At 31.1% G+C, this 20206-nt stretch overlaps 2 protein-coding genes across 3 annotated transcripts in view; one reads left to right on the top strand and one right to left on the bottom strand.

Moving 5' to 3' along the window:
• The window catches only part of LOC129800663 (girdin), a 49429-nt gene that overhangs the window by 23165 nt on the left and 6058 nt on the right, over nt 1-20206 (bottom strand). The window lies entirely within an intron of this gene.
• Nucleotides 12864-14078, top strand: LOC129801418 (uncharacterized). The gene is made up of 3 exons (XM_055846407.1): nt 12864-13140; nt 13224-13432; nt 13505-14078. Exons 1-3 carry the CDS (start codon nt 13116-13118, stop codon nt 13940-13942), a joined length of 672 nt encoding a protein of 223 aa, XP_055702382.1. The 5' UTR covers nt 12864-13115; the 3' UTR covers nt 13943-14078.

Here is a 20206-nt window from a genome sequence, read left to right as displayed (position 1 = left end):
ACATGGCGTCAAAGATGGCGCCTCGCGCTTCATTCCTCAATTGCGATTTTTAGCAAATATTTTAAAATGCTCTATTTCGGGAACGGGTTGAGATTTCTTCTTACTCTTTTTTTTATTTGAAAGATAATTTTATACTCTTTAAAACGATATACTTGATTTTGCATTATCTGCTTAAGTTTTTTTGTAACGGTATTTTAAAAAATTTTTGAAAAAAATTAAAAATTAATTTTTCTCAAAAACCCCATTCTCAAAAATTTTGATTTTTTTACTGTTGATCAGTAACATTGAGTACTACATTCCCTGAAAAAGCGAGCTTCCACTTTTGCACTTACTTTTTTTTAAAAATATTTGAAAAATTACCATATTTTCAAAATTAAAAATAACCAGTTAACCTCAAAATTTTGAGTTCAACTTTTCAGGGAATATAGTACTCCACAATACTTATAAACAGCCAAAAAATAAAAATTTTTCGAAATCAAGTTTTTGAAAAAAAAATTTTTTTTGAGTTTTAAATAAAAATGTCTTTTATTGACAAAAATCAAACTTTAAGATACATTTGACACATGTGTCAATATGTAGATTTTTTTTAAACGGAATTTCAAAAAAATTTTTTTTTTAATTTTTTCAAAAATAATCCAAAAAAATTTCCAATTTTTTTTTTTTTGAAAAACTAAAAGAAAACAAAAAAAACATAATTAGTACATGTGTTTAATATGATTTAAAGGCTTATTTTTGTCAATAAAAGACATTTTTATTTAAAACTCAAAAAAATTTTTTTTTTCAAAAACTTGATTTCGAAAAATTTTGATTTTTTGGCTGTTTATAAGTATTGTGGAGTACTATATTCCCTGAAAAGTTGAACTCAAAATTTTGAGTTTAACTGGTTATTTTTAATTTTGAAAATATGGTAATTTTTCAAATATTTTTAAAAAAAAGTAAGTGCAAAAGTGGAAGCTCGCCTTTTCAGGGAATGTAGTACTCAATGTTAATGATCAACAGTAAAAAAATCAAAATTTTTGAGAATGGGGTTTTTGAGAAAAATTAATTTTTAATTTTTTTCAAAAATTTTTTAAAATACCGTTACAAAAAAACTTAAGCAGATAATGCAAAATCAAGTATATCGTTTTAAAGAGTATAAAATTATCTTTCAAATAAAAAAAAGAGTAAGAAGAAATCTCAACCTGTTCCCGAAATAGAGCATTTTAAAATATTTGCTAAAAATCGCAATTGAGGAATGAAGCGCGAGGCGCCATCTTTGACGCCATGTATCTCCGGCCAGGAATTTTTTTCAGACGAAAAAAAAAAATAGGGGTATATTATTTTATCGTGTACTTTAACATATGTAAAATTCAGAAACATCTAAGACCATGAAGGGTACCCCTATGGTCGTCTTGAGATGGATTGGCCCAAATGGAAACGTCATTGTTTTCACGATAAATACAGTACTAAATTATTATATTTATATATTTTCTATACCACAGTTCCATTATTTAGTTAATATTGCTCCAAATAAAGCGAAAATCCATTCATATTCACAAATTTTAAATTGTTAATTTCCCAGAAAAATTAAAAGTATACCTTTTCACCATCGAATTTTTTATCGATAGATCTTGTTTTCCAATGAAAATCACAATGAGGTGACTGTTGTTTATTCGTTTTGTTTAACATTTATGTCATATTTCTGGCTAATTTTAGCTAAATTAAATGCAAATTTTCATTGTTAACGGTACGTGAAGTTTTCAAATGAAATAATTACCTATTTTGTGCACAAAAAGGGTTTTTCTGAAGTGTCTGTAAATGCTTCAATAGGAAACCCCGGAAATATGATTTTTTTTGGAGAGATTTTCTTATTGTTTTAGATGGGAAAGGAGAAAAGACCAGGAATAAGTACAAATCCTGCAATCAAGGGCAACTCAACAAGGTTTCGGAAGCCTTTCGTCGCGGTTTCACTTACACTGTTTGTCTCCAATTAGAAACTTTCCCTTGTCTCCATTTGGTTTAATTTGTTTCCATTAGAAGCATTTTACACTCGCGTATTTTTCTTGTATTTAAGAAGTTTTCAAATAATATTTAAATAATTTTCACTAAACAGTAACATTCTAGAAGAGTCAAGGAGCAAATTTATGTAATTCTCTTCAAAAAAAATTGAACTTAAAGTGTTGAATCTTCTGTCAAAGTTAAAGCGTCTGGAAATGGTTTCGAATTAGGACATTTACCCTACAACTTTTTTTTTTACACATTGTGTATCGAGTTTTCTATTGTTTAAAAAACATAATTATTCAAAATTTATTAATTCTTTAAAATTCTTTTAAAATTCTTTAATTTTTTAAAGAAAATATTGAAAATTCAATTTTAAAAGTGAATTGATGCCAATTTTCCCAGAAAATGCACAGTATAAGCAATTGTCGTATCAGACATTATATTTGCAAAGTATGAAATATTGTCAGTCAGGCAAAGAGCAAATTTTGAAGAGTTTTTATTAAAATTCCAAGTTTTGTTTTCTGTATCGGGAAGGAAAAACACATTCACCAGTGATTCAGTATATCCGCAACTTCTACTAAAATAGAATTTTATTATTTTTGTTCTATAGGTTAACTAAAAATTGAATTGCCACCTTTTACTGAAATAAAAGAGAATACCTTAAAATTACTTTTGCATTAATATTGTTTGCTGGTTCATAATCGATTTGTAATACAATTGATTTTCGGATAAAAATTACTTATCGTTTCTTAACCGATTGGTATCGGTTCAGGCTTGTCAGGAATCCCAAGACCTTTCCAAATAACCCAAACATGATACCATTCGATTACAAAATACGCTTCTGGAGCGTTTGTCACCTTTGACCTTGCAAAACCGTTATTAGGAATAATTCAAGGATATTTTCGCATATGGATAAAAATTCCGTTTAGGCAACTTCTGAAAAAGATCGCAGAATATGTTTTCGACCAATCCCAAAATGTGAAAAAGCGAGGGATTATACAATAAAATACTGCACCCTCTGTGGGGTTTTAAGGAGTAGGGGAAGTCTTTCTGTCTTCGAACACACACTGGCTTTAAAAACTTCATATTTTGCACATATTCGCTTAATGAATCTGACATAATTTTCTGCAGGAAATGTGTGACTTAAAACTTGCTATTAAAATATATTGCCACTAGGTCAGATTCGCTAAAGGAATATGAAAAAAAACATGAAGTGTTTAAAGTTTGAACCCTGAAAGACTTCCCTTACTGTGAAAATGTGTTTTTGGTTTTTTGATTGCTTTATAAGCTTTTGAGAACAATATTTAAATCAAGTAACGGTGATAGCTAAAATTCCGACAGGCCAAAATCCAGAATAGCTCAAAATCTTGAAGTCAAAAACTCAAAGACTGACAAGCAATTTTATTGTTTTTTTTAACTTTAGGCGAATAAGTGAATTTTAATTTTAAGAATTATGACCCATATATTAAATAGCAGGTGTAATAGTTTGAATTTCTTCCACAAATTTAAACTTCACCACGAACGTGCAAGCGAATTTATTCCTTCGTCGATCGAGCATAACTTTTTTCTGAGGATCGACGAAATCTCGTCCTTTTCAGGACTCTTAAGGCTTCATATAGAGGTCATTTAACAAAATTTATTTCATGGTTATTTGCGATCTATGCGTCTCAGAGATCGTTTGTCTGCAGATATGAAGCAGATTTTGTTCAATTTGCTTCTTCACTTTAAGAACGATGACTAGCGATGGAGCAATTTCTTTAGACCTCCACCAAAGCATTTTAAAATGCTACTAGTATCCCTGTACCAAGTTATGTTTCGAAAAACGGAAAGCTTAATTTCATTTAGGGTTTTGATAGCTCCAACTATAGCTGCTTCCGAATTTCCTGCAAAATATAGCGACATTAAATTGTCACGTTTGAGTTCCATTACGGTTTATAAACGTTTTGCAAAATATTATCAAAAATGCTTTTGTAGGCTTTTAACCGATAAAATGAACTACCACTATGCAAAATATGAAACCGTTGTCACCAGTGGTTTGACAGCTATGCGCTCTGAAAGTTGTTGCATTTTTTTTCAACCACCCTGTATTTAACAGAAATGTGTAAGTCTCTTAGGAAAAATAAGAGAAAATCCACATTATTCGAAAGCATGAACGTTGTAAGGGAGATTACTTTCCCCTGTACCTTAAGTCCTTTAATCTGATTGAATTTTTAGACTACCTTATAGTATATCCAGCATAGAATTCCTTTAGAAAAAAAAATCAAAATTGTGCTTTAAATTAAAATATTATTAAAACAATAGAAGGATTAACAAGTTGGCAGACACCAAGACGATAAATTGTAATATTTTTCAACGTTCACTTGAGAAATTGAAAGAGCGAAATCAGTTAAACATTAATTTGCAGTAATGCACTTTAGTTGCATGAAATTGTGGTAACTTAGGCAATATCATTATTAAAAGCTTTGTCGGTGACAAAGATTGTAAATCCAGAGAGAAGTGAATTATTAATAAATTGAATATGTGTGTGTGCATAAATATTTTCTAAATACGACACAAATTTTACAATTATTTTTCACATGAGCTGGCGCCAGTGAAACGCACATACAATTCTGTGGCATCCACCGCAGATGCAGATATATACATTTATAACACATAAAACTTGCGGTACAAATCGCTGACTTCAACCTTGAGAGAGGTGCGAGAATTTCCCTTTCGAAACACCGTGAAACGTTCATGGTATGATCTCTTTTGAGCCACCCGACACATCTCTTTCGTGTTGTTCAGCATCACAATTCATCAAGAGTAACTTCACTTGTTGACTAGTTATATATATATTTTTATCATCCTGAAACGTGCAATTGAAAGCGCAAGACAGAAAGATCACCACTCAATTCCGCCACTGTGATCGTGCCAAGGGAGATAAATGAGGAGGTGAGATTGAAGTTCAAACAAGAAACTCTTCATCTTCCTTTTGGCAAAATATACAATGTATACATACATATATATAATATAATCTAAATTGCGGAAGTTGATGATGTGTAGAAGTGTGTTTTGAAAAATCATTCAACTTATGTTTGGGTGTCGTGTGCTTGTCCACTTTATTATTAGATTTACGATCTGTTGCGACAAGTGGAATGAGAAAAAGAAGTGATCACTTGCACCAGCGCACACGCACAAATCGTCTGGTGTTGTAAAATTGAACGTTGGCGTCGGATGTTGCTTATCGTCTACTGCACTTTACGAGCCACCTTCAAAAATTAATTGATTAAGTGAAATTCTCATCAATTCTCTTCTCCAAGATTTTATAGAGAAGTTGACTGAAATATATTGGCCATTTTTGCGTTGCATGTCAATTTCACAATTTAATCTTCCAATAAATCTTCCATCTTCGCAATTTAAAGCGAAATGTTTTTTTTTGTTTAATTTAATTCAATTCTTGCTCCTGGTGGGTGGAAATGTGCACGTCACACTGGAGGACGTACACATTTCTCAATTTAAAATCCACACACATGCAAATTGAGCGTGGTGCAAGAAAGACAATTTAAATCACAGGTGAAACACAGCGATACTAATGATCATGGCAAGTGGCAGTGTGGAGAGAATCAATTGGGACATGTTGGAAAAATTTGCATAAAACACACAATAAAATACATAATAAAGAACAAATATAATTTACAATCATCATAATGACTTCTCCAATGCACTATACCCATGAGAAAATGGTATAAATGTTTATATATAAATCTAACTATACACTTGAAAATCACGTCGATCATATGCAAATGTAATGGCAAGTTGAATTTTTTGAGGTTATCAAATTTTATTGTCTCCAACACATCTTTTACATCAACCGAAATTTAAGAAATACAAAATTTCCATTCTTTTTTCTCAAATGTAATGTAGGGTAAATTAAGCTAATTCAAAACCTGTTCCAAATGGAAACTTTTCGCTACTCCAAATGGAAACGTCATTGCTTTCATGATAAATACAGTACTAAATTATTATATTTTTAAATTTTCCATACCACAGTTTCATTATTTAGTTAATTTTACTCAAAATAAAGCGAAAATAAATTCATATTCACAAATTTTAATTTGATAATTTATCAGAAAAATTAAAAGTGTAACTTTACACCATAGAATTTTTTATCGATCGACCATGTTTTCCAATGAAAAACACAATTAGGCTGATTCGTTTTTTCTTACATTTGTGTAATATTTTTGACAGAATTATGTGAAATTAAGTGTTAATCTATATTATTAACGATACGTGAAGTTTTCAAATGAAATAATAACCTATTTCGTGATCATAAAGGATTTTTCTAAAGTATCTGCAAATGCTTCAATAGAAAACCCCGGAAATATGATTTTTTTGGAGAGATTTTCTTATTGTTTTAGATGGGAAAGGAGAAAAGACCAGGAATAAGAACAAATCCTGCACTCAAGAGCAACTCAACAAGGTTTCGGAAGCCTTTCGTCGCGGTTTCACTTACACTGTTTGTCTCCAATTAGAAACTTTCCCTTGTCTCCATTTGGATTAATTTGTTTCCAATAGAAGCATTTTACACTCGCGTACTTTCCTTGTATTTAAGAAGTTTTCAAATTATATCTAAAGAATTTTCACTAAACAGTAACATTCTAGAAGAGTCAAGGAGCAAATTTATGTAATTCTCTTCAGAAAAAATATGAAATTAATGTGTTGAATCTTCTGTCAAAGTTAAAGCGTCGGGAAATGGTTTTGAATTAGGACATATACCCTATATCCCTATTCCACTTAAATTTAAATTGAATTTTTAGTAATGTTTAAACGAAGAAGAAGAGTGCAAAATAGTTTGATAGACATTTATAATACTTTTGAAAAAGAAAAGGATGCAAATTTTGTTAAACCAATTTTCAAAATATCTAAAAGGATCAAGAAAGTTTATTTGTATTTTTTTTTTTGAAAATACCTGATTTTTTGTACAGCATTGAAAAAAATTATTCAAAAGTTATATTGGTATAAAATACTTAACTGTCTACAATCAGGATTTAGTAAGTACAAGTTCTTTTCGCCACTAAGCTTTAATGTCCTTTGTACATTTTGAAATGCTCATAGAATAAAATTTCCGAGACTTTTTGTGTATCTCATTAATAAAAATGTTATTTTCCTAACTAAGGTAATGTGCTCTCAAGTCGAATGGTAGAGTTATTTATTCAATTTATTTATATTTGCACTAATATGTGGCGTATGATCTAATATTAATAGGTCAATTATTCACGTAATAAATAAATACGATTCAGTGACAATTTTATAGAAATTCACCATTAAAACATTCATATATTGACCACCGGTCGAATCGAGGAACCGGTCGACTCGAAGGCACTTTACCTTATGGATGTTTAAGAAGTTTTCGCTACTTTTTTTAAAGCGAATTTAAAGTAATTATAGTATGTAATAACTCGTTAAAATATTAGAATAGAGCATTATAACCGTTTTGCAGTTATACTGATTCATATCTTGAATTAGTCATTTTATTTTAGGTGCCGAAAAGTTGTTTATTTCTTTTTCAAACTTTGTTCAATGATCAAAATCTATACAAAATCTCAATAAAAGTTCGCTCGTATATAGTAAACACCAAAAAAAGTATATTATATAGTCTAAAAAGTGTTCAGATTCAGATACTCCTGCTTAAAAATAAAAGTCCTGCCACGTTGGGCCATGAAAATGTCAGTCTTCACATAAATGTGTAATAAATGGGTCCTTAACAAAAATTTAACTTTTAGCAACGCTTGTAAGAAGGAATCTGCGGTCGACTATTGACTCTGCATGTATGGAATGACATTTGTGGAACTTTTATAACTATAGAAAGTAAATGAGCATTACTAAAAAGCTATGCCATTAAAGAAATAAACTTCAATAGGCTCAAAATAGTTGGTTATCTACTTTAAAAGAATGAAGATAGCAGACTGGAAAATCTTTAGATGTAAAATGTATGTTTCGAAAAGAAGAGGTAAACCCAACCTTCGATAAACTACCGGAGAGAAATGATACACCAGCTCAGGTTCAGGTTCCCAGGTGTGGAACTACATATTATCCAAAACCTATCCAAGAAAGGATCTTTAATATCTTCCAGATAAATGTGTAATGTAAAGGATGCCCATGCATAAAGTTAAAGTAAAATATTCCAAAATTTGACAGAAGAGGTACATCACCTTGCGTCTTCTATAGACTTTTACGGAAAGAAAACTTTCAACTGATAAATTTGTGGTAATCTGAGCAGAATGAAAGAACTTGAACACTAGTGAAAGAATGTAAAAAAAATTAGGATAAGAAAGGAAATAATTAAACCAAATCAGTCATAAAATAAACATGGAAGTTCCGCTATGTCTCCGGAGTCTCCTATAAATTTGTTCAAAATTAGCAACGCCATTTCGATTTCCCATGTGCGAAATTGTGGATGCCTTTTTTTCTTTATTATACGATATTGTGTGAAAGAGATCGTGTGCCAGAAAAGTTTCACGAGAAGAAGTGTGATCTTTTCTCATCGATAGAAAATTTATGTTGATTGCATTCAAAATTCATTTATTTCTCGTATCAACATTAATTTGTAACTTGCCATTTTTGTCTCCTCTTTTCCATCATGTTTCATTAATCAACAATGCATGCTTGTAGCATACAACAAAGAAGTATTTTCAAGCATTTTTACTAACTCTCGCTCGCAATTGCCACGATTTTTCATTCTGTTTTATATTGTTCAATGAGATTTCCTAGGTAAATATAGTATTTATAGAGGCATTTCTTTTTTGTGGATCTTTTGTATAATCGATATGAAAACGCCTATACTGAAAAAAAAAAGTCCCATGACTTACAGCTTTTTTCAACTAATGAGCTTTATTTAACACACTGTCATTTGAAAACCAATAAAATGCATTCTTTATTATAGCGAATCAATACCCTGCAATTAAGCGTTTATTTGAAAATCTAACAAAACTCTCTTTGTTCACTGTTGATTGTGCATTACTTTTTAATTTCATATCTTATCCATATTACTAGTTCAATTAATTTCACACACTCTTTCAGAGTTTCATATTTGGACATTCCATGATCATAAAAATTCTTAAAGGTTACACATTAAGTATCTCAATAAATTCTCAGAGCATATAACAAAAGAATTTAAAGCATTTAAAGTGGAGGCGTTGATTAACTGTGTACTATAAAATTCACTGCGGTAACTTTTGTAAGTCTTTAGGTCAAATTTAATAAAAATATACCGATCTTGATCACGATATTGAATTAACATTAATTTAATAAATCTTGAATTAATAAAGATCAAAATTTATCAACACTGATTAACAGTGATAGAAAAATACTTCCAAGTTATTTTGTGAACATTAAAAAATTGTGAAGGTCGAAACATATTAAGGGCTGAGACACAGACCGTGAAATTCTTGACTTTCTCGTTAAAATTTCACGTTTAAAATTTACGTTTCACAAATTTATCGAAAAAATGAACTAAAAAATATATTGAGAAGTTACGCAGACAGGTGAAAATTAAAGAAAAAATTACTTGGAAGACAACTAAGAGAAACATTTGATATTTAGCATAGCCAAGGCACATTCAAATATAAATAAAATGAAGCATTGTAAATCATTTTTAGGATTATTTGGATCTAAAAGTATATCTTGATTGAAGATATGGCAAAATGATTTAAGGCTACACAGTATATTTCAATATAAAAAATCATAAAGGACTCGTAGAAGCTTATAGTCACTTTGTATTGTTTCCATGGTAAGTGTCTTGAATATAAAAATGGAAACACTTCAATTTCTTAAAAATAAACAAATCAAATGCAAATGAATTGTATCAAAGATGAATGTTCTACATTTTTTTGGAAACAAATTGTTTAAATCTATATAATTTATTGTTTATTGATTCTAATAAAAAAAGGAAAAGTATTTTAAAACAAAAACTTTTATATAACATTTCATTAAAAAACTATTCAGAAGATGTATTATTAAATAGAATACAAGGAAATATTCAGCTATATTGGAAATATGGAATAGTGTCTTATCGGCTGATACTTTTTCTTACTATTTAATTTTTTTTACTTTCATTATTGACTCTCTAGAATAAAATTTAAAACCTAATTAGGTATCGAATATTTGGGCAAAAATAGGGAAAACTGGGGCACAACCAAACACGGGGTACCACCAAACACTAATTTTTATTTCTAAACTACTTGGACTATATCGACCATTTCTTCAGTAGACAAGCATCCCTATAATGCCTATAAGTTTCTATAAGTATTGTCCTCTGAAGTCGAATATCTGATTAAAATATCGGAGTGTTTGGTGCTACCCCGTATTTGGTGGTGCCCCAGTTTCCCCTATAGTTTTTTTATTAGCATTTCCTGATTTTGAGAAGAAAATAAAATTATCTAATTCTATTTTCTGCTTCTTATTAACCCATGTACTATATTATTTTTGTGGTTTACCATTTGAATTATTCTGCAATGTATATAAATCAATTGATCTATTTATTTTACCTTTACCTACATAAAACTATATAACAAGATGACTTTCCGAGGTTGAAACCAACACGAACTTCTCTGCAATTTTCTAAAGTTCAAGACTTTTCCCACCGCGTAAACACCGAAGTTGCACTCCGGAATACCAATGAGAGTTGAAAGAGTAGCAAAAAATCAAAGTAAGACATACTAAAGTCTTTTTATAATTCTTTTTACCTACCAAATCAAATCACTGTGGGGGATTTTAATTAGATTAGTGAATTTACATAATATCTTTCTCTTACTCCAATTTTCTGGACACCGGGGAAACCCTCTAATATAGAGATTATCCTATCAGACTGTGTAATAAGCTTTTGGCGAAAGAAATCTCAATTATAAATCTCTGTGTAATATCGACTATTTAGGTCAATAGTTGGCTTCTTTTCCACATTCGAATGAGATTTAATAAATTTGTTATGTTGTATTTTATACTGTTTTTTTAAACAAATTGTCATATAAAATGTCGCTTTTTAATTGTGTTGAAAGACATAAATTTGTATTATGCGAAATGATCCAAATGACTGCTGTAAATTAGCCATATGTGAGACACTTTATGTGCCACTCTGACTTGCAATTGTGGAATAAAAATAACTACAGTGACATTTAAATGCTACCATGGTAATTTTTTTTTTTGAATTTCTGCATAAATATCATTCGGCAACTGAAAATAAAACTACAATTTTCATCCTACATGGAGAAATTTGCATGTATAAATCTCAAAAGATATACAATGTCATTCCGTATTGTTAGTAAAATTTCTTTGCTGAATTTTTATTTGGATTTTTTTGTTCTTGTAAGTTCTTTCTCCTTTTGATTCATCATCCGCAAATCACCTAGAATGAATGTCGAAGAATAATGAAGAGAAGCCATAGGAATAAGATTATGTTGGTATAAGTAAGGTACAATTTTAAAATATCTTTTTCGCATCGTTGATTTGTGCACATTCTCAAAAGCTACCATCGAGTTCCGGTGATTTGGTCTCTCTTCTCTTTTGCTTGTACATACAAACAAACACCATGCCATGAATTATTGTATAATATGTATATATCACAAAAAGAATGGAGAAATTGTCAGAAAAGACACAAAAACATTTCAGTAACTTGAATACCCGCACAGAAAAAGACCCCCGCAATTTATCCCATTTTAATTGGAATGGCAAATGTAAAAACAATGTCTACGAGGCAAGTGGAAGTTGAAAATGCCTCTCTTTGACATTTTATATTATGATTTTGGGAGTCATGAACCTTTTTTTGTCACGATCTCTTTACCTCACTGGGTTATTTCTCAGTTTGCCTTTTTATCTTTTATATTTCCTTTGCCATCTTATTCACTATATATAGTTACACTATCGCAGAAAAGTCGTGATGAAAATAGCTTTTGGTGTATCTCAAAACATTTATGTATATAAAAGTCTTTTTCTTTCTTGAAGGCACATTCCTTAATTTTTGTACACATTTCTATTTTAAATTTCATACACAAAAACTTCTTCACATTTCATCTCTTATATATAGGGTAAAGTGGTACAAGTTGGACAGTGGTACAAGTTGGACAATGGTATAATTTGGACAGGGCTTTTCGTCTTGATAAATTTACTACTTGATTTTTATTTGTATATTTTTAATGCTTTAGTTTTATAATTTGGTTTCTTGTGCTTAGAAACAAATTTTGTACTGTATTTATCAAGAAAAAAGCCATGTCCAACTTGTACCGGCGAATTGTCCAACTTATATCACTAATTCCAAATTATACATTTTACCCTATACGTTAATTTTTATTGCTCGATCTCTATGCTAAGTGATATTGTAATTCCTATATGTCTAACCTTCTATAAATTTTTGACTAATTATAATTATAATTTTTACTATAATTATAATATTACTAAATCTAGAGGTCAAACAGTGCAAGATAGCTACTTCGAGACATCCCATAAATCAAATTGTGATCATTTACATGGTGTTTTTTCACTTTTACCTTTCCGAACGTTTATTAATTGCTTGTAAAGCCGCTCCTACATTATTCATTTAATACTCAAAGTCAATGAGAGAGAAGTAAAATTTAAATATCGTCAATGTGGACAAATGACCTTGGATTTTTATTTCTATACGTTTCTCAAGGTCAAAAGAAAAGAAACTTAGTAAAGAGTTTTTTTCTTGTCCAATTTTTACAAAAATTAGAATAATTTGAAAATCTCTGAATTTTGTAAAAACCTATAGGGGAAAGGCTCATAATTTTGTCCAGTTTCTTATTTTGGAAACTTTGAGGATAAAATTGGACACTAAAAATAAATAAAAATAACTTCTCCGTCTTATTTAGCTGTGATTAAGTACTAACAATGGGCTCTATTCTGCGAATAAAGATAAAGATAAAGTTTCAAAATAAAGATTTTAAAAATTTCAAGATTTGGTATTCTGCGATCTTGGATAAAAATCCCAAGAAATGCAAATAAAGATTTCAATATCCAAAGTGTCATCGTCGCTCTGTCATTTGCGACTTTGGTCAACGTGCCGATTGTGCTGTAAGTAACAGATGCTCCTATTCTAGTGAATTTATAGACTGTGGGCTGTGATATAATCTTCTTTTGAAACTGAGATGCACGAAGAAAACAATCCGAATGGTATGTATTGCATAATTGATGACTTCAAGAGAATTTGCGAACAAGTAGAAAATAACCTCACTTTGCACATACTTATTCGTCAGTTGTTCGAGATACAAATCCTGGAACAAAAAGAGCTCGAAAGGGATTAAACACCAAAAAGTCTCAGAGGGAATGTTTTGGGAATTTCGCTATAAAGAACCCTAGTGTTTGGGATTCCCTTGCCTCAGGGTACGATGCATCATGGGACGAACTAAATAAGATGCTGAATGATTTGGGACCTCCTCAGAAAGTCAAAGACGATTGGATCAAGGTAACGAAATCCTGACGTCCACGCAAATGTATAATTAATTTTAATGCAAGTGTATGTATGCGGTTTGCATAGAATTTCAGAGATTGGATATATCAGTTGAAGCACAAGGAGAGGTCAGACTGCAAACGAATTTTGAGTAACTTGGAGCAGAAATCATTGGCTGCTTTCGGGAATATATCTTACGAAGGTGATAGCACTATTAAGGCACGGGGGATACCGTCAATTTCAAGTCACTCCCAGTTGACACCATCAGCTTCTGGATCATTTTCGCCAGCATGTAATGGGTTTCCGGAAGATCTTATCGAGGAACTTCCAGACCCTCAAACTATTGCAGATGAAATTCCCAGGAACAGTGATGATCAAGGAGGTGTTGGAAGACGCAGACCGCAAAAGAAACAAACTTTGGATGTGCTCATGATCATCGAACTGAACACCTCTCAATTTCATGTAATTATAAAGTGTGAAACAAGAGTTAATAATTTTTCCAGCTGTTGTAGGATAATAGTGTAGAGTTCTGTGTTTTAGAAGACATCTAAATTTCGACTTCAAAATGCCGAATGCGCGTTCAATTACTTTCCTTCCTAGATTATGAAGTCTATTAAATTTGTGTTGAGCTCGTGTAGTAGGATTAGCATATGGCGTGAAAATAAATGGCTCGAGAGGGTATCCTCTGTCAGCTAAAAGGATAAATTCTTGACTATTTAATAGATGATTTCGAACAGGCGATTTACTCCAAATTCCGCTATCGTGAGTTGAGCCTGGAAATGAAGCATTAACCCACGTAAATAACAGATTTGAATCGCATATAGCCTCGACATTTATGCTGGTATAATGTTTCCTGTTTCTATACAGTCTGGCGGGACGAACAGGATCATTTTGTGGCGGAGCAACAATAGCGATGTGTGTACAGTCGATGGAGCCTATAATATTATTCAAATCAAATTGTTCCTGGAATCCCGCAGAGATAGATCTTTTTTCGTCCTGGGATGTTGGAAATTTAATAAATTGATCTGCCAAGTGGTCATCAATGAGTCCAGAAATATATGAGATGCACCGAGAAACTGTAGCCTGACTCATGTTGCACATATTATTCCTACCGACTGAGACTTGGTAGGACCCTTTGCCATAAAAATGTAAAGTGGACAAAACCTTAAGATGAAATGGAATTACTTCTGATTCGAAATTATTCGATGAATCCCAAGATTTTAGCTGGTCAATTAAATCCAATGCCAAATTTGGAGTCAGAACAAATATTTGACGAAATGTATTCTCAGGCAATTCAAAGGGGTTCGATGCATCCCGTATTGCGCGAAGTTGAATTCTGTTCAATTGACTGAAATATGAAAAATATAAAAAAAATATTTGTTTGTCTCCGTTTAAAATTAATTTGTAAGTACTCGATCTTACTTTTCATCCAGGCGTCGTCGCAATTCACACAATTCTCTAATAATAAACAAAATAAGGACGTCTTCCATTGAAGGTTTTACTTTACACACTCTATCAACACGCAAATAAAGATTTCAAAGCACCTCGAGACCACCTTTGAAATCTTGAGAAAAAATAAAGACTTTTGAGGTTAGAATCGTCTTGAAATCTTTGTTTGCAGAATACCAAATCTTGAAATATTTTTATCCAAGCGAAAAATAAAGATATTTGACAGCTTTATTTTGAAATCTTGTTTGTAGAATACCAAATCTTTATTTTTCCCTTTATTTCTTTATTTTTATCTTTATCTTTATCCGCAGAATAGAGCCCAATGTTTCTTCGCTTTTTTTGAGTGATATTATTGAATATTAATTGAATATTGTGTTGATTCACGTTAGTGGTGATTTGTACATTTGACCTGAAGTGAGATTTGCCTTGTGAATTAGATTTTTGTGTGAAAAATGGGAAATTTTTTAAGACATTTACCAGTGAGGTGATGGTTCTTATTTTAGACAGGTGTTTTTCTCACGAAATTTCGTGAAGTTTTAGCTTTTGTGATGACTAGGTTGGACAAATGCCTGGAGAAACAAAGGAGCATCATCTCTACGAAAGAGATGTAGCGAAAAATTCCTTGAAAGGCTCCCGGAAAGGCCAGGGAATGAGCGAATCCGCACGTGCTTGGAGTACCGAAGTCAACTCACTTTAATGATTGATATGGAAAGTTTCCGGGCTTCTTGTGACATTTTACGTTTCCCTTACATGAATAGGAAGAGGACTCAGTAAGATTGGTTCATGAAATAAAGAACAATGGGCATCCTGTTGAGGCGGATTAGCTGTCCAAATTTACAGCCAAGTTGTCCAAAATAGGAGCCAAATTCACCTCTACATATCAATTCGTTTTTAAACGTATTAAAACTAATTTTAGTAAAAATAAAATGATAAATAGCTTGCCAAGTTTCTAAACAATCCTTCCGAAAAGAGTGTAACAAAAAAAGTCAATTAGTATTGAAAATATCGCACTTCAAACTTGGAACATCGATGCTTATAAGCAGACTGGACCAAATTATGAGCCTTTACCCTAACTGCAATATTGTTTGCTTGGGAGCAAAATCTTTTGTATTTCTCTCAGTCTTCTAACGAAGCGTGTATTAAGTTTCAAATTTTATTCTATAAAACAATTATAGTGAGTAATCTTTCACACTGTACTATTGTGTTAAACTTAGTAAATGTGTTTCATTTAAAATTGGTTAATATAATTTTGTACAATTTGAAATTGTAGCATTTAAAAGTTATTGAATTGTTGCGTATAAACTAGAAAATTGTTGCATTTTCTTTTCGGTAGTATTGATATAGGTATCTTGAAGATAATTTTATTTGGAAATTTTTTATTCTTTTTGCATATTTCAACATTTGTGAATTTCTCACATTTTGCCTAAAATTTCAATTCGAAATTCCTTCTAAGGCGAGACACTTACACATACACATGATGCGCACATTTTTATGAAACACTCCTAAGGCATATTCTTCCGTATGAATTATGTTCAATGATAAAAAGCATCTCGACTGAAGTATGTATCTAAAATGGAAACAATTGCAGACAATTGTGCATTATACGTAAGCGAATAAGGTTGCGAAAATTGTAAAATATTTAAAATTGATATTATTTCTGTTTACTTTATTTCCCAAAACACCATAATCCTCATTGAAGGAAATTATACGAAACTAATTTTTAAAATATATTATTTTGGGGATTCGAGTTGTTTGCAAAGTTCTTTACATTTCACCATTACAATTTTTAACATATACTAATTTTCCTTGAGAAAATTTTCTCTATAACATACCTTTGTTTGCTGGAATTAAAGAGAGACCAAAGAGAAAATTCATTACGACACAATCAACACTTCTTAAATAAACTTTCTTGAGGTGTTATCAAGGGGAAAAAGATTCATTAATATTGTATATTCCAACACAAAAATACACTGAAAATAATTTATTGGGAGACTTTTGTGACTAACAAACTGCTGAGAATTAATTTCTTTTTTAAATTGTTGAATTTTATAATCATGGAGACTTGACTTTTGGAAAAAAAAACAAATAATATAGTGTTTCAGTAAAATAATACGAACTTCCAACTTCTCTTTCTGTGGCATCTTTTTCTCATGGAAATAAGATATTTTAGACCCTGCTCTTTTTCTTCTCTGTATTTCACCCTTTTTTCCCAACACTCTTATTTGCCTATTTGCAGTATCTTTATCACTGCACGATCATTTTCATTGCAATGTATATTCTCAGTTTGTTTTTTCGTCTCACCTCAACAAAATGTTTCGCGTGATTCTTAAAGATTTTACTGGTGAGAGAGATGATAAATCTGATGAAGAGAAAATCTGCATTTCCTCCTTTGATATCAAAACAAGAAATTCTTTTGCATAGCAGTAGCAAGAGACGAACATATACAATTTCTAATCTCTACAGTCACAATCAATGTATGATGAAGCCGTGCAAGTAAGTCTAACGTCGTTTGTAATATTGTTGATTGTTTAGTTAACCAATTATCAAAAATTTTCATTCATTTGAATGAGTGATATCGTATTTCCAAACAAAGGTAAGTAAAACAGCATATACATAAATAGAATTCCAGAAAGTCTCTCTCCTTATACAACAAATCTTTTGCAACCGAATTTTGAATTGATATGTATAGACTTCTTAAGTTTATTTACAAAATATGAGTGAGAGATATACAATTTTTTTTGTGTTTTTAACAGAAAATGAGTTTTAACTTTGAATAATTTTGACAGACAAAACAATTGTGGATTTAAATTAAATTATTAAACAAAGTAATGTATTAAACAAAGTAAACAATGTAGCCGCACAGCTCAAAGTAGCCCTACCGCCCCCTAATACAAAATTTGGGTTTTCCTACTGGATAAAAAGGATAAAAATAAACTTGAGTATTTTGTTTAATATATAGAATTGATAAGAAAATGGGTGGCAAAGAGTCCTAGACTTTGCGAAGTGCTCGAACTTGTCACATGGATGCTAATACGTCAAATGTACTTTCGCATCATTTTACCATTTAACGGTTTTCTCAATCTCAACCGACTTGAACCAATTCCTAAATCACTCAAAAGATCAAAAAACCTCCTAAAATACTTTAGAACATAATTGAAATTCGGATAAAAATTAGTTATCCGGTTCATAACCGATTGGAATTGGTACATGCTTGTTTGAAATTCCAAGAGCTTTAGCCTTGAAAAACTGTTATTAGAATTGATCCAACGGTATTTTCGTATAAGGACGAAATGTCCGTCTAGGTCATCTCTAAAACATATCTAAAAATGAAAAAAAAAATATCGCACGACGCGTTTTACAGAAATCCCAAAAACATGGTTTTCCAGGGGTAGGGGTCGGGTAGGGGGAAAATAAGGGGGAAATTAACGGTCCCATGGTTGACTTATGAGGGGTCCTCCGAAAGTACCAAGTGTCTATCTCTAACCATGTGGGCTCTAGTCATGGTAATGGCCGCACAGACGCAGAGACGGTAAAAAAACTGACGTCTTTTCTCAGAAATCGACTTAAGCTTGAAGGTATGTTGAGGAAATCGTTCCCAAGGATTCAAGTTGGAAATTTTAGGGAGTTAAAGATACCCCATCCTACTCTCTCAGTGGAAATCGAGCAGTAATAAAATAAATAAAAAATACGAACAATCAAAAAGTTAAATAAATACGAATCAAACTTTTAAAATTAGCATGAAAGTAAATAAAATTCAATTAATTTTTTGTTTTAGTAATCAACTTTATGGCGATTTAACTGCTTATAAACTTTTAAATTACCTAAATTTTTTTAATCTTGTTAAACAAATTTAACATTTTTTTAATAACAAAATTAATAATATATTGAAAATAATAATAATATATTATGAAATTTTAATTATAAATCAGTTCTCAAGAGATTCAAGTCTTAAATAAATTATTTAAAAACGATTTTAAATCTTTTCTCAATCAAACAAATCAGGCTATAAAAAATAAAAGCAGAAAACACTCATCATAAGCTGCTTAACGCATTTGGACGTCCAAGAAAAAGGGGATCAGTCATTTTAGATTCTCTTCTGTAAGAAAACAGGATCGTGTGGCTTTTGATTATTTTGTCAGATAAATTAAGACAAGCAGGAAGATTATTTAGCTGACAAACAAAGACAGAATTTACATTTAATGTGTCTAAACATCTACTCAAATAAATAATCAAGAGTGAGAGTTAAATTAAGTCAGATTTCCTTTTCTTTCCAATTTATTATTCCTTTTGTCCAATTTGGGAATTGAGGAAGCTAATCTAATTATTTCTGAATGAATGACTTTATGATCTTTTAGAGGAGAATATTGAATTGAGTGAGCAAAGACCCTCTCTTTTCCTTATAATCCAAATTGACACACCTTTAAAATTGGATCCTCCCTCTGCAGATGTAACAATAATAATTAAACAACATGCCTAAGATGATTTATATTGCATAGAGGAGTTAAAAAGGAAAAAGAACTAGAATGGACATCCAATTTAAGTTAACTAAATACTCAAGATTTTTCTACAACACAAGGAATTTTGCACAACTTGAAAGAGAATCTTCCTCCTCTCGCATTGAAGTTCTTTGTATTAATATGGAAGTAAAGTAAGTTGCATGTTCAGTAAAGTAGAGGAAATTTTCTATTTTTGAATTCTTCATCTTTTTTTTTATACACATCCATCTTCGTCTTTCTCTTCTCCCTTTGTCTGTCCATAAAATTCAACCATATGTGTTGAGTGGCAAAGAATGTATGTTCGTCTACATTAAATAATACCGATGAGGCACTTAAGTGAAAGAGATTGATTTATTGTTCATGAAGATCACTTTGCTATAACTAAGTGAATATGGAATGATATGTATAAATTATATAGGTATACAAAAACTCACACTAAAATCACCAAATAGAATGTTTCATCAGCTGAAACATCCAATAAAGTACTTTAGGAGAGTGACCAGCATGGTGTGGCGAGTATCTTGCAGATATTATACATAATAGAGGACGAGAGAGAAAACAGCAGCAGCGGCAAAACCGCACGAGTTTCACGAATTTTTGTGCATGGAAATTGCGTAATCTCTTTGTGTGGTTCAGTTACCTAGATCACCAATCTCACACACCATTTAAATTCACTCACAATGTCTCCCCAATCTTCAGTTAAAACCCCATAACTCCTTAACATTATAAAATCACCTCCCACCGTATTTGAGGTTACAAGAATTTTTTTTTAACATGGGCTAGAGTGAAAGGATTTTTGCAAGTATATTTGAAACATTCCCCACAATAATGATTTCAACATAAT

This window comes from Phlebotomus papatasi, chromosome 1, assembly GCF_024763615.1.
Source record: "Phlebotomus papatasi isolate M1 chromosome 1, Ppap_2.1, whole genome shotgun sequence".
NCBI lineage: Eukaryota > Metazoa > Arthropoda > Insecta > Diptera > Psychodidae > Phlebotomus > Phlebotomus papatasi.
Note: the sequence above shows the minus strand (reverse complement) of the source record. Positions and strands in the feature narration are given on the sequence as shown.

Bases quoted from the DNA above. Each gene is read 5' to 3' on its own strand.
- LOC129801418 (XM_055846407.1), top strand. From the start codon at position 13,116: ATGCACGAAGAAAACAATCCGAATG. The intron at 13,141-13,223 runs GTATGTATTGCA...CTTATTCGTCAG, and splicing joins CGAAGAAAACAATCCGAATG to TTGTTCGAGATACAAATCCT. The intron at 13,433-13,504 runs GTAACGAAATCC...CGGTTTGCATAG, and splicing joins TCAAAGACGATTGGATCAAG to AATTTCAGAGATTGGATATA.